Source organism: Tarenaya hassleriana, unplaced genomic scaffold (assembly GCF_000463585.1).
Source record: "Tarenaya hassleriana unplaced genomic scaffold, ASM46358v1 Cleome35, whole genome shotgun sequence".
Taxonomy (NCBI): Eukaryota; Viridiplantae; Streptophyta; class Magnoliopsida; order Brassicales; family Cleomaceae; genus Tarenaya; species Tarenaya hassleriana.
The window spans coordinates 1357741-1371583 of NW_010966617.1; the positions used below are offsets into that span (position 1 = coordinate 1357741).

Sequence of the window (13843 nt, forward strand, 5' to 3'; positions counted from 1 at the left end):
GTTGGACTTGCTCTCTGTCTGGATGACAAGTTATGAGCAGAAGTATGGGATATCTTGTTGCCAAGTGCTTATTCGATATGATATTCCAATAACTACATGAAATGGTTCATCCCTAGAGATACAACACTCTCTGACTTGTCAAATTGGCAAATTCCTCAGTAACCGGAGAGCTCTCTTCCACTGTGGTCTCTCAGACAGTACAATCCGACGCAGCCTTGGCACAGCCCCCGCTCCTATAATTGCGGCGTGGTTCTCACAATCCATGCTGAGGTTATAGAGTACAGAGAGGCTTGCTTCTACTGCCCGCTCGTTCCCATCTTCCAGAAGCTTAACCAGCGGCTCTATACCTCCACGTGCCGCCAGAACACGGGCTGAGTCCTCAACTCCTTCCGACACTATTCTGTTAAGCTCCACCACTGCAGCCTCTTTCACTTCTGGTGAGACCGAGACACTCATCTGCTCCACTAGCCTGGGTATTGTCTCGTACAGTGTTACCTTTTTCATAATTAGGGAAAATTATCATTCAGAAAATGTGAAACTCAAAACTACAATATCAGTAAAAGAAAAAAGGAGAGAAGAGTAAGATATTTACTTTAATAGGTAAAGGATTCGGACCCAAAAGACACAGAAAAATAAAAAGAAAGGGATACCTCAACGTGAATAGGGTTCTCAAGGTCACGGGCAGAGCTAAGCTTGACGAGAGAAGCAGCAACCCACTCTTTGTGGTGGAGAGGGAGGCTTGATCTCAGGATTTTCCTCAGTAAGTTCACAAAGTGAGCTGCATCAGTTTCCTGACGAAATGATTCAGAGTCCAGAAGTTTTGTCAGTAGCCTTGATGCTGCGGATATTGTTAGACCAGCTTCTTCTAACTCAAGGGCATGCTTTCCTTGCTCCTCTGCTTCTTTCTCATTGTCTGTATTCGGAAGATGCTCCATTAAGGATTGTGCCTCCCACTCTTAACACTAATGGGTTTAATTACATTCCTTCAAAATTCCAAGATATTGGAGACTACTACTACGGATCCATAAGAAGTTGAATCAATCAAATTCAAAACCCACACATAAGAGCCACCTTTAAGATCTTATACTACACTTAGACCAATTTGCCAAAATCATGGGTAGAAACTTATCTCTAAAACTAGCAATTAAGACAATAAAATAATTTCTTGCAACTTAATAAATGAACAAAATATTTTCTTCAGAGCTTAGTCTAGCACCTTCCAGGACTTTCTGCTTGAACGCAGCCTTCAGAGCAGATGTGATATCCACGGAGATGATGGAGTTCATGTTTGGATTAGTGACCGTACCAAACTCAATTATTGAAATCACCTTTCTTAGAAGATTAGGAGATGCTGTTTTCGCTATTTGGACAAGACGAGAAATTATAGTTGTATTGAGAACATCGTCCCTGTCCACATGCGCCCAGAATTACTAAGTACACTGTATATATTCACCCCCTCAGTACTCAACAGTTCTTAATACATAAAAGTTGAGGTGAGGAGAGGAAAAGCGTGAAAAAGACTGACCTTGAGTCTCCTTTTGATGTTGACAACAGTGAAACATCGCCATGGTGTCTGGCTGCATTCAGTGTCTCTGAAGATCTGTTCACCGGTCCTTCATAAAACTACACAGTATCGAGAAACACGTAAGCAGAGAACTGTTTTAAGTGTAGTATGACAAAAGGAAAGACAAACCTTGGATTTCATTTCCTTGCTAGGGTCTAAGAGATGAGCAAGTATGTCCAGAATCTGCAAAGAATCACTCACGTCGCCGTCAACAGCACAAAAAACGCCATTCCATACAAGAATAACAAAGACTGAAGAGAAAAAAAGGAAAACAACAAACAACACATGAGACCTGTTCAGTGACACTTTGTGGGATCACGGTCTGCTTTAGAAGATTAAGTAAGTAGGGAACTGCGCCTTCAACTTCAATCTTCCGGCAAACAGTGCGGCTGCATGTTATAGAATATAAATCATATAGATTTTTCAAAGACAAAGTGCAGGAATGTGACAGCGTTGGAGGCAGCACCTCAGAGACAATTTTTTTAAGGCACGGATGACAGATGATTTAACAGCCTCGTGGTCGTGGACTAAAAGCTGAACCAAAGGCTCTACAGCTCCAGCTTCCTTGAATGAAACCCGCATATGCTCATTGATAGATGCATCAGCAATTGAGTCTGCAGCCCTTGAGACAGCCACTTTGTCGTCCAGTCCAAGAATCAACACCAAACGAGCCACACCGTCGACGTACGGAAGAAGTGTAAGTGGCTGCAATTTTTCAGGAGATTCAGATTTTGTTCCATTCTCAAGTTCTATAGCTCCAACACGGGCGAGAAACTGTTGGTTTGTCCTTCCAACTATTGCTTTTATCTTGGCTTCCTCTATGTCAATGTTCTTGTCAATGTTTAAACCAAGGAGTACCTCAGGAGCCCCGGATCTGGAAGGACGTTTAGGTGTCTGCTCAATTTCTACACCATCAGGTAAACTAGGCCAAGAATACAGAGGGGGTCTGAAGGACTTGTAAGCGGCTGCACCAATTAGAGGAACAGGTACTAGACCCTCCTCAATGATGAGAAGTCTCCAGTATTCATCCTTAGCGAGCTCCAGAAGCGTATTTCTAGCTTCTTGTCTCATAACTTTAGATCCTTTGTTATCCGAATCACCTTTCAACAGATTTGCCTGGAGCCCAAATGGAACTAGTATAAGAACCGCAGCAGATTCAACTTACGGACATTTTCCATCTTAAACAATAAATGTGATGCTCAGCCATCTTCAGCTTTTTTACTGTTATTGTAGAACAAACTGTATCCTGATGCCATTTCTTCAGGGATACAAGATCATTTTCGCTAGCAGTAAACTATACAACACCAATGAATGATAATGACAGCCAGTAATAAACAGACAAAAGAAGCAGAAGCACTATCAAGCAAGTCTAGTTTCCTTTATCCTTTTGTTGGTTATTTCTTTCATTATCTCGATTTTCCACAGTAATTCTCTTTCTTTCCAGCTTTCAGCAAACTGCAGTAAAGCAGTCAGCAGGTTGTTTGATACAATAAAGAACAAAATGCAAACCCTCATACCAGTTTCGGTATGACACCAGCTTCCACCATGGTCTTGTGATTTGAACAACTAAGCGCCAAATTTGCCAAAACACCACCAGCCGACTCCCGCACCTTTATATCGTCATCTTCCAGGAAGCTAACAATTAGTCTAAGGATATCAAAATCAGCAATTTTGTCCCTGAGTTTCACATCCACTGACAAATTCCACAGAGTGCATAGGCTTTGTTCTTTGATCTGACAGACAGAACAAGAGAACAAACGTATTCTTGTGTTCAAAAGTAAAAAGAAAATATAAACAAAGACTAATTTCTAAATCACTTCTTTTATACCTCAGCGGACAATGACGGCCGGCTCAACAAAGCTGCTATCTCTTCCAACGCCCCACTTTCTGCAACAGATTCCCTATACAAATTCACAGAAGATAATTCCCGTAAAAGCCCCGCAGCCGCCTCGCACGTGGCACTAGACTCAGACTTGAGAAGATTAACTGTGAGATTCAAACAACCATGAAACTGCATTATAGCATCGACACACTTCTTTCCGCCCAGTGAATATTTCCATAACGCTTGTGCAGCCTGTTCCCTGTCAAGAGGATCATTGTCCAACCCAAGCATTCGTACAAACAAGGCCACATAGCCATCACCGAAAGCTGACGAGCTTACGCTTGTTCCAGCAGCCTGCTGGAACTAAAATCATTTACCCAAAGCAGAAATTATCATTGTAAGATTTTAAGCAGGCAAAATCTACACCCTAACCTAACTAATCAGTAATCACAATGATAAGTGTTTCATAGGCGAGTGTAAACCAATACTAATCGCGGGTTCTAGGCATTAATTAACCAATGTAACAATAGAAGATGCAATACAACATAGTCATACCAAGCAACTCTTAAACCCTCAAATCCAAAATCTCATGTGCTTTACAACCAACAAACACGGCCATTATCCTCTACCAAAGCAGGCTTTGCCCATTCGAGAAAGCAGAATGCTTGCCAAGTACCAAAAAATCGAAACCAAGCGATTTTAGTTGTCCTTCTTTAATCACAATTATCTCACATTTGTCGATTTGGTCAAGTTCAACCAAATCAACAGAAAGTGAAGTAATTCTCCGGGGAAAAAATCAGAGCTTTAGGGAATCATAAAGGGACTTACAGAAGCGCCGGAACCAGTTCCGGTGGCATCAAGGGCGTCTTCACCAGCGACCCTAGCGAGGACGGGACGGTCAGAGCACGATTCGGGCTCGAAAAGTCCACGACGACGATGGTTCAGGCGGAAAAACGGCGGCGAGGGACCGAGCGAGAGCCCACGCCTCCAGCTGGGCTTGTTCCTGGGGTCGATGGCAAAAGACTGGATATGGGTACTTGAAATTAGAAATCGCCGGAAACATGGAAACTCGGCGAGGTCGACAGTGGAAGCGACGGAGAGTGCCATTTCAGCGGACGAAGAAGAAGCAAGCCGAACGGGTCTTGCGTTCAAAGTTCGAATTTCCAACTGTAATAATGTCCTGAGATTGTCTTTGTGGGTTAAACCCTGAGGAATCTTCTACGACTTTGAATATGTGTGTATATATTATTTGTTTCCCACTCCTTATCCTCGCCGAGAATCTGACCATGGAATGGATTTTTTCCTTTTTTATTTTGAAAGATGGAAATATTCCATGACTACTCTGTTATGATTCAAGTTGAAAACTTTTAACTCTGTGTACATAGAAAGAAGAAATGAAGTGCATGAACCTCTAGCCTCATATTCATGGGGAAATTTGATGAGGGTGCCAAAACACACACACGCTCCAGTTGTTGCCCTAGTTGGAAATCGTACAGGTGAATAGTAAGCTAATCTCTCCATATTTTTTGCGGGTGAATGCTGGTAGCCAATTCCCATCGGAAACACACCACACCATCTGATGATGATGATATCACCCTGTTCGGGTCTGGCATAAACTAGAGAGCAAAATCCACAGACAAAAAGGGTACAGAACAGAACCCATGAATCAGCGGATATGAATTTTATTGTAATAATAATGTAGTGACGGGATCGAAAAGAAAATCCTTACCATCTCATTTCCCCCTGTGGTGAACGCCTCCGTGAGTTTCTTCAGGTCCCAGGACTCCACCAGATTTTTCAGCTCCGATTTACCCTCTTGGTTGGAGGACAGAACAGCGGCAGCCGCGCTTGCCGCTGCCAGAGCAGAGCAATGCCGAGTTGGACTTGCTCTCTGTCTGGATGACAAGTTATGAGCAGAAGTATGGGATATCTTGTTGCCAAGTGCTTATTCGATATGATATTCCAATAACTACATGAAATGGTTCATCCCTAGAGATACAACACTCTCTGACTTGTCAAATTGGCAAATTCCTCAGTAACCGGAGAGCTCTCTTCCACTGTGGTCTCTCAGACAGTACAATCCGACGCAGCCTTGGCACAGCCCCCGCTCCTATAATTGCGGCGTGGTTCTCACAATCCATGCTGAGGTTATAGAGTACAGAGAGGCTTGCTTCTACTGCCCGCTCGTTCCCATCTTCCAGAAGCTTAACCAGCGGCTCTATACCTCCACGTGCCGCCAGAACACGGGCTGAGTCCTCAACTCCTTCCGACACTATTCTGTTAAGCTCCACCACTGCAGCCTCTTTCACTTCTGGTGAGACCGAGACACTCATCTGCTCCACTAGCCTGGGTATTGTCTCGTACAGTGTTACCTTTTTCATAATTAGGGAAAATTATCATTCAGAAAATGTGAAACTCAAAACTACAATATCAGTAAAAGAAAAAAGGAGAGAACACCTTGCAGCACTTGTCAGCATCTTTGTAAAGGGACTGGCAGGCCGTTTCCGCTTCTCCATCACCAAGGGCTTTCTCATTCTGGCAAGTTTATCAGGTCCGACTGAGATCACGGTGAACGGATGGGAATATATTTAGCTAGAGACCGACCTTCTGCCTGAAGTTCTTTATAGGTCGGTCGAGAGTATCAGCCGGGGTCGGTTTGAGGGAGTGCTCCTTTCATTCATCGACGAGCCTTGTAAGAATAGCAACGCTAGCTTCCAGATTGTCGTGATAGAGATTGTCCTGTTGATGCACATTGCACAGCAGAAAGACTAGTTAGTGAACTTGAGTGAGTGAATCGCAGTGAAATAAATAATTCGAGAAAGACAGAGTGGCATCTTACCCAGTGCTTGCAGCAATCAACGTTTTGAGTCAGAGACCATATAGCAAGTGCAGTTACTTCCTTGGATAGCTCAGCATTCCCTGTAACATAGTACACACACACACATTACAACTTCTAATGCAAGAGGTGATATTGTGATCCAAGGCCTTGATTTACCTTCCCCAGCTGCCTTCAGAGCAAAGGTGAATATTTGCTGTGTGACCTGTTTCATCGCCTTGCTCCCAGGAGCGCCAGCAAGAGCCAACTCCTTCAGCAGGGGATATATAGCCTCCAACCTCTCTATAGCCTGCGTATCACAACATGATGGTCATTAAAATTGGTCCATACGCATCAAAGTACTGTCTCAACGTCGCAATATTACCTTTACTCTCATAGATGACGTAAGTCGCACTAGGATCTCAAATGAAGGAGGTGGAATCAGACGCTCCCCCTTTCTAACAGCACCATTTACTAGTATCGTCCTGGATTTCGGGTTTGACAAAATTCTGAAAATACAAAAAGCAAAATTAGATGATCATCATGCACAGGAGGAGATCGCCTGATATAGTTCACTCACCTCTCGGTCAGCTGCAGAAATAGGTCCCTGGACTGAGGATTGCAGCTCTTGCTACTGACTAGGGGTAAAATGTTGTGTGTCCATGAGTACAAACCTACCGATAGATCACTTTGGGAGGCTTTTGGACAACTTTTAGTCAGACTCATAAAAAATTCAAAGAATATTACATAGGCAGCATCAATTTTTGTAATATTGAACTACATTTCACACTCACCTGAGTCATCATCCAAACTACGACTGGAAGCTTATCCTGTCCCTGACCCTGGTACTTTGGATTCTCCCTCAGAGTAGCCAATACATCAGTCAAAGCATCAGGTTTCCTGTGCAATACCATTGCTAATTCAACAAAAACTGCAACCTATACATTAAAAGAAGAAAGAAATAATAAAGCTCACATTGCAGTGGTAATTGACGAAACATTCAATCAGATAGACATTGAAAGCAATAAAAAAAAGGGTGAGAATGCTAAATTCAGAGAGTAGAGTCTGGAAACACATCTAGTACTTGAAAGAAGAAATTTTACAAGGATGAAACAAATCCAGATTCAGCAGCAACGTAATCTTTTACCTGAGATTTTGAAGAAGTGTGATGTGCACCCTTCTTGCTGCCTGATTGTTGTCCTGCCAAATCCGTGAGAATGCAGTCGAAAGCCCACAATACAAAGGAATCAAGGCTTCGAGAGGGTGCTGACTGATGTTTTGTAGACAGCTTCAGAATATTTCTCAAGAAAGTTTCGTTTTTTCGAAAATTTTATAAAGTTCGGTTCGGTTCGATTTCGGAAAATTCGGTTCTATAAAAAATATACTGTTCGGAAATTTTGAATGGTACGGTTCGAAAAAAATATCGAGATTTTCGGTTCGCTACAATTCGATTCTTCGAAATTGAATCGAAACGTCCACCCATATTATATATATTGTGTATCTATACTACAAATATATATTATACACATATATATATATATATAAATATATATGTATAAATATTTATACATGTATATATGTGTATATATATATGTATATATATGTCTGTATATATGTATATATATTTATGTGTATATGTATATATATAAATATTTATATATGTATATATATTAATATTATATGATATCAAAAGTTTAATTTGGATCAGTTAGATGATAATGAATTAAAACTCTAGTTAAGGAGATTGTGTTAGAGTAGTGGAATAGGTGACCTAACTGGAAGTGAGTTTGAGAATTTAATTTCAGAGTTTTGGGTTTGATATAGAGTCGGGGTCGGGATCGAGATCGAGAAATGTTTTGAATTTTCCGTTAAAATATTCCAATGGATATCGGTTGGAAATTCTGTTGGAAAATTCCAACGGATTGTGGTTGGAAAATTCTAACGAATTGCAGTTGGAAATCCGTTGGAATTTTCCAACTGAAAAAACCGTTGAAATTCCGTTGAAAATTTCAACGGTTGTCTAACGGATGTCGATTTCCAACGACGTAATTCCAACGGATTTATCAATTGGAAACATTAATTTCTAACAGAAATTTGGCCATATACACACACAAATGTATCTATATATACATATTTTACATGTATATGTGTATACACACACATAAACATCCATATAACCATAATCATGTTTACATAAATATATTTATAATATTTGTATATACACTTATACAAATAGAAACACACATATATATACATATACAATGAAAAGTAACAAATTATTAAAAATATATATCCGTATATGCTTACATATATATACATAAACATCCATTTAAACATGTATATATATACACATATAAATGCATACATACAAAAACATATATATTCATAGATATACATATATGCATAAATACATATATGCATATGAATAAATATATATATATATATATACATATATATGTTTAGCATTCTTTTCACTTAATTTTCTGAATTAATATTGATTTTATATATTTTGCATTGTATTAAAATAATTGGCTTTAATTTTATGTTTTTTATTTTAAAATTATTATTTTCATTGAATTATAGATTAAATATGATAGACTGTAAGAATTAAAATATATAAATATAGATTTTAAAATAAAAATAAAAACAAATGAGAATATAAAATCAAAACTATTCATTTTTAATTAGTAGTATTTCTATACATATATCTATATTTAAATCCATATAAACATCTATATGTACATATATATATATATATATATATATATATATTTACAAACACATATTGTTAGTTAGTAATATTTCTATATACGGTTCCGGGATTAGTCTGAGCTTCGGTCCAGAAAACCCGATTATCCAAAAAAAAAATTTCTATACACATATCTACATATAAATCAATATAAACATGTGTACATACAACATATAAATAGAAAATACATGTATACATAAATACATATGAATATATGTATACACATACATATACACACACAAATACATCTATATATATACATGTATATATCTATATAATCATGTATACATATATAGATATACAAATACATTCGTGCACACATATATACACAAATACATATACACATAAATACGTCTATATATACATGAATATGAGGAATGAATACGATCTTCTGCAGTTATCTTGGTCATGAACCCTCCTGTTTTGACAACAGTCAACAAAGAACTGCGTCAGTGTTCAAAAATAAATCTGAATTTTCCATGGACAAAAAAAAAAGACTATTCTGCATTATCTTTTTTACTTTATGCTTACAACCATCCTAATGTATGTTCACTTTAAGAACACAAGTCTACATGCACAAACACAAACCCATACACTAGAATGAGGATTCATGCAAGAACCCAGAAAAGCATAAACACAAACAAAAGTCTTTGAAATGAGAAATTTAGCAAACGTGGGTCCCATAAACTCTTCTTTACTCATGTTTTCTTTACTCGTATTTTCTCAACTAAGAAATAGATACAAAGTAAATTAAATTGTCTCGGCCACCAGATCCGGGACAAAGCAAGCTTCAATCTACACAACCAAAGACCCAGAAATGCATTCATCAAAGCATTCAGAACCCAAAAAAAAAAACTTTTTCCACATATACATATAAATACACACACAGAACACATACGTGGAAAATGATTTGCATGCCTACTACTTACAACTCATAGGGGGTTGAGGTCCGCAGGAACAACGATGCAACAACCGATGCAGAAAACATTTTCAGTGAGATGACCTCAAGAAATGTTATTCCAGATTTGATTAGTTTTAGCTCAATAATGGGTCCTTTTGCTCGGAATAGAAATCTTGGTATTTCGACAGTGTGAATAATTGCCTTGGAAAAAAATGGAAGATTATGGTAATGACATTGATGACGACGATGAGGATGATGATAAGTATTTCGGTTTCAATGAAAAAATCGAAACAAATTGTAGACGGTGACCTTAAACGTAGTAATAATAAGAGAGATAATAAACACAATTGACCTTTGAGTGCATCCATCACCGTTTTTTGTTTTAATTTTTTAACCCACTAAATATTAATAGATAAAACGTAAAGATAACGGGAAATTAGAATGACTGTGTGGAAGACATTAAATTCTGCCATTTACCACAATCATAATCTTACACCACGTAACAGTATTTTAAATATAATATTATTTTAATATAAATAATAATTGTTTAGAAAAGATTGGTTAATTAAATATGTGGAAATTAATGAACCAGGAGAAAAGTGACACATGAGTGTTTAGGTGGCTTCACCATATTCCTTCAAACCCAACTTATATATATATATATATGAAGATATATATAGATTAGGTTGCGACCAAGCCATGTGGTTGCGTACATAGCGATGGAATATCACCAACTTATATATATATATATGTGAAGATATATATAGATTAGGTTGCGACCAAGCCATGTGGTTGCGTACATGGCGATGGAATATCACCGACGATCCTTAATCTTTTATTAATTTTCCAGGAAAAAAAATGAAATGATAAAAACATGATAACTCATCCGTCACGAGTCATGGACCGATACATTTCAACAGCCCGTCGCTTTTACATTTTGCCCTTTCCTTTGTTGGCAATTACACTGTGCTTGTTTAACCGCCGGAATTATGTAATAAACAAATAATAACTCCGACGGATGGTAGGGGTGGGCGTTTCGGGAAACGGTTCAGGTTCGGGACGGAATAAATCGGTTCACTTCTTTCGGTTTTACAAAAATAGGTACCAATCGGGTTATTTATTGTATTCGGTTCGGTTCGGTTCGGTATCGATTCGGTTCGGTTCCGGGTTTTATTAAATAAATGATAGATTTTCTTTAAAAATATTCGGTTTTTCGGGATTTTTAAAGTTCGGTTCGGTTCGGTTCGGTTCCTGGAAAATTCGGTTCTCTAAAAATAGTACCGTTCGGGAAATAACAACGGCTTCGGGTCGAAAAAAATACCGTTTTAACGGTTCGGTTCGGTCCGGTTCCGAAGAACCGAACCGAAACGCCCAGCCCTAATGGTAATGCATGCGAACAAAGCCCTTAATTTGTTGTCTGGTCCATGAGTGATGGCAGACTGCCTCTAGACTATCAATAGCTTCTTCCCCATTCCCCGATTCGCATGGGGAGGTAATTGGATCTCTGTGTTCTGCCGACAAACAAACAAACAAATGTATGCCTTTCTTGATGCGTACCTTCATTAACGTTTCACGTTAATATTTGTGGCCGCGCAATTTCCTTCATGTACTTATAATCTGTTCCTCATCTTCCTTATCTTAAAAAAAAAAAAAAAAAAACTATTTGGGTCCACTCGTTTCGTTCGTTAAATTTGTTTTCTAATAGATATGATATCAATACGATAGTTCCGTGGGTTATCATCACAATATAGCAACCTGTACCGAAATAGGTCGAGAAGAAAGACACAATTCCTCATCAAATACAAGTTGAAGTATAAAATGGACTCGAAGGTTTCATATACTTTTCCCCGAAAATCCACTATTTCCATTCCAAATTTCAGATGGCACAGTTGAAACGTGAGATGAAAATTAAGCAAACCACCTTTCCACCGTGGCATCCCTATGAGCAACTTCTAAGATAACACCTTCCGACACTTTCCACGAAATCGATTCCACCAATTCGTTAGCTTCTTTTTGTCGTTTATAAAACGTGAACCAAACGCTTTTATTTAGAGAATTATGTATACGTATTCAATCCACGACACATCTGTTCCTTTCTCTCTTTACAATTTGTATGTCAGAAACTACATTCAAAAAAACTGATAAAGAACAGAGTTAAGTATATCTGTAACTGGTAAACAGCGACAGCGATCAAATAAAGTGAGTCTATTGTATGACCAAAATGATAAAAAATATAGAAATTTCAGCAATGTTTTGCTTTAAGTCATAACTTTCCGGCGAAAGAAACAAGTTACAAATTTGTGAAATGACAATACATAAAATTATACATCACGTACACAATACATCGATCGATAGTCAGTGATCGAAATCCGGGTTAACACATATAACCCTAAAAGTGGAATATCATATATGGAGTAGAAATCATAAGAAATATCGGGCACAATACATCGAAGTATATGAGATGAAGTGCAGATCTTCCTAGCTAGCTAGCTAGAGAAACATTAAATCTTCAATGTTTTGGGGCATAACTAAACATGGTGCCGAAATCATAACGTACCCGCTAAAGTCGAACGGAATATGGGAAAATGGGGAGAATATGGAGGATCGACAGCAAAAATAGCAAAAGACAATATATGTTATTTCCACGTCAAAAACTATTAAACAAAGCGAGGAAACTAAAGGCGAGTAGACCCAAGAGCTTCACCGACGCTGTAATTTTTCCCGCGGAGCCCTCGAATCCCTGGTCAACGGGATAAAGATTTCCGGGTGGGCCCGTTATGTAGTTTAAGGAAGTTGGCGGCGGAGGCGGCAGAGGCGGTGACAGAGGTGGCGGGGGCGGACACAATTGAGGTGGAAGAGGCGGCGGCGGACACAACTGAGGTGGAGGGGGCGGCGGAGATGGAGGTGGAGGAGAAGGCAGAGATGGAGGTGGAGGAGATGGGGGCGGGGGGCTCTGGAGGCAGGTCGTGCACTTTATGGGATCCTCGTCGGCCCTCACCGTGGATGCCATCACCATCATGAATATGGCTGAGAAAGCGTTCCGGCGGAGAGCGTTTTTCCACATGATCTAGGTCGAATGTGGGAATAGAGGTTTAATTGGAGAATGTGGTAGACGTTTAATAAATGATGACGGCAGGTGCATGGTATCCTTCCAAATAATACGACAGCCTTCCTCGAGAGTAAAATTGACTGTTTCGTTTTTTTTTTTGCTGGGTATAAAACTTTGGCTTAAATGCAAACTATGATATTACTCTGCCTTAATTAATTAATAAAGCCGATGCATGAATAGTTTTCATCGTAAGAGAAATATGATATATATATATATATATATCTTTAAATGTATATATGAAAAACGTGTGATTTCTAATAGACTTTTCCAACGTACAGTATATTAGAAATTATTTAAAACCTCTCGCGTTTGTTAACGCAAAAAATGATAATGTGGTAATGACATAACATCCAAGTCACATACATCATCATAATAATTATATCAAATCATCATTTCAAATAAGTTTTAAATTAAATAAATTATTTAAATTAATATATATACATACAAATTCATAGATAAATATATATGTTAAATATAAAATTATTTATAACTAATAAAACACATATATATATCTATAATATATATATATGTTATAAATTATATTATAAATAATATATATATATAAATATTATTTTTATATTGTATATATATTAGTTATAATTACTATTATTTTAATTTGCATATTAGTTGTATATATATACGTTGCATGTATATATACATATACATATTATTTTTAATAGATATATTATATATATATATATTAGTTATAATTATAATTATTTTAATATGTGTATTAGTTATATATGTATATATTGTATATATAATTAATATATATACATACACATATTATTTTTAATATATATATATATATATGTTAATTATAATTATTTTTATTTTAATATATATATTATGTATGTATATAAAATTAATTATAACTAATTTT

At 37.7% G+C, this 13843-nt stretch overlaps 2 protein-coding genes and 1 pseudogene across 5 annotated transcripts; all 3 read right to left on the reverse strand.

Moving 5' to 3' along the window:
* Positions 1-28: 28 nt before the first annotated feature.
* LOC104822169 lies at positions 29-5232 on the reverse strand. 4 transcript variants are annotated; one of them, XM_010553312.2, is made up of 12 exons: positions 5116-5232; positions 4215-5002; positions 3393-3749; positions 3082-3297; positions 2423-2680; positions 2031-2269; positions 1857-1953; positions 1694-1747; positions 1526-1623; positions 1217-1407; positions 651-913; positions 29-495 (listed from the first exon to the last, which is right to left on the reverse strand). In XM_010553312.2, the coding sequence occupies exons 2-12, from the start codon at positions 4491-4493 to the stop codon at positions 139-141; spliced, it is 2409 nt and encodes an 802-aa protein (XP_010551614.1). In that variant the 5' UTR covers positions 4494-5002; positions 5116-5232; the 3' UTR covers positions 29-138. The 4 variants fall into 4 exon arrangements, with proteins under 4 accessions (XP_010551614.1, XP_010551613.1, XP_010551612.1 ...); XM_010553311.2 differs by having other exon boundaries at positions 2031-2680; positions 3393-3740; XM_010553310.2 differs by having other exon boundaries at positions 2031-2680.
* On the reverse strand, positions 4895-11414 carry LOC104822197 (annotated as a pseudogene).
* A 796-nt stretch (positions 11415-12210) lies between these two features.
* On the reverse strand, positions 12211-13043 carry LOC104822170 (sulfated surface glycoprotein 185-like). Its single transcript, XM_010553313.2, has one exon. The coding sequence runs from the start codon at positions 12913-12915 to the stop codon at positions 12499-12501; it is 417 nt and encodes a 138-aa protein (XP_010551615.1). The 5' UTR covers positions 12916-13043; the 3' UTR covers positions 12211-12498.
* Between the last annotated feature and the right edge of the window lie 800 nt (positions 13044-13843).

Bases quoted from the DNA above. Each gene is read 5' to 3' on its own strand.
- LOC104822169 (XM_010553310.2), bottom strand. From the start codon at position 4,493: ATGGCACTCTCCGTCGCTTCCACTGTCGACCTCGCCGAGTTTCCATGT. The intron at 1,954-2,030 runs GTGCTGCCTCCA...TATAACATGCAG, and splicing joins TTAAAAAAATTGTCTCTGAG to CCGCACTGTTTGCCGGAAGA. The intron at 1,748-1,856 runs GTCTCATGTGTT...GATTCTTTGCAG, and splicing joins CACAAAGTGTCACTGAACAG to ATTCTGGACATACTTGCTCA.
- LOC104822170 (XM_010553313.2), bottom strand. From the start codon at position 12,915: ATGTGGAAAAACGCTCTCCGCCGGAACGCTTTCTCAGCCATATTCATG.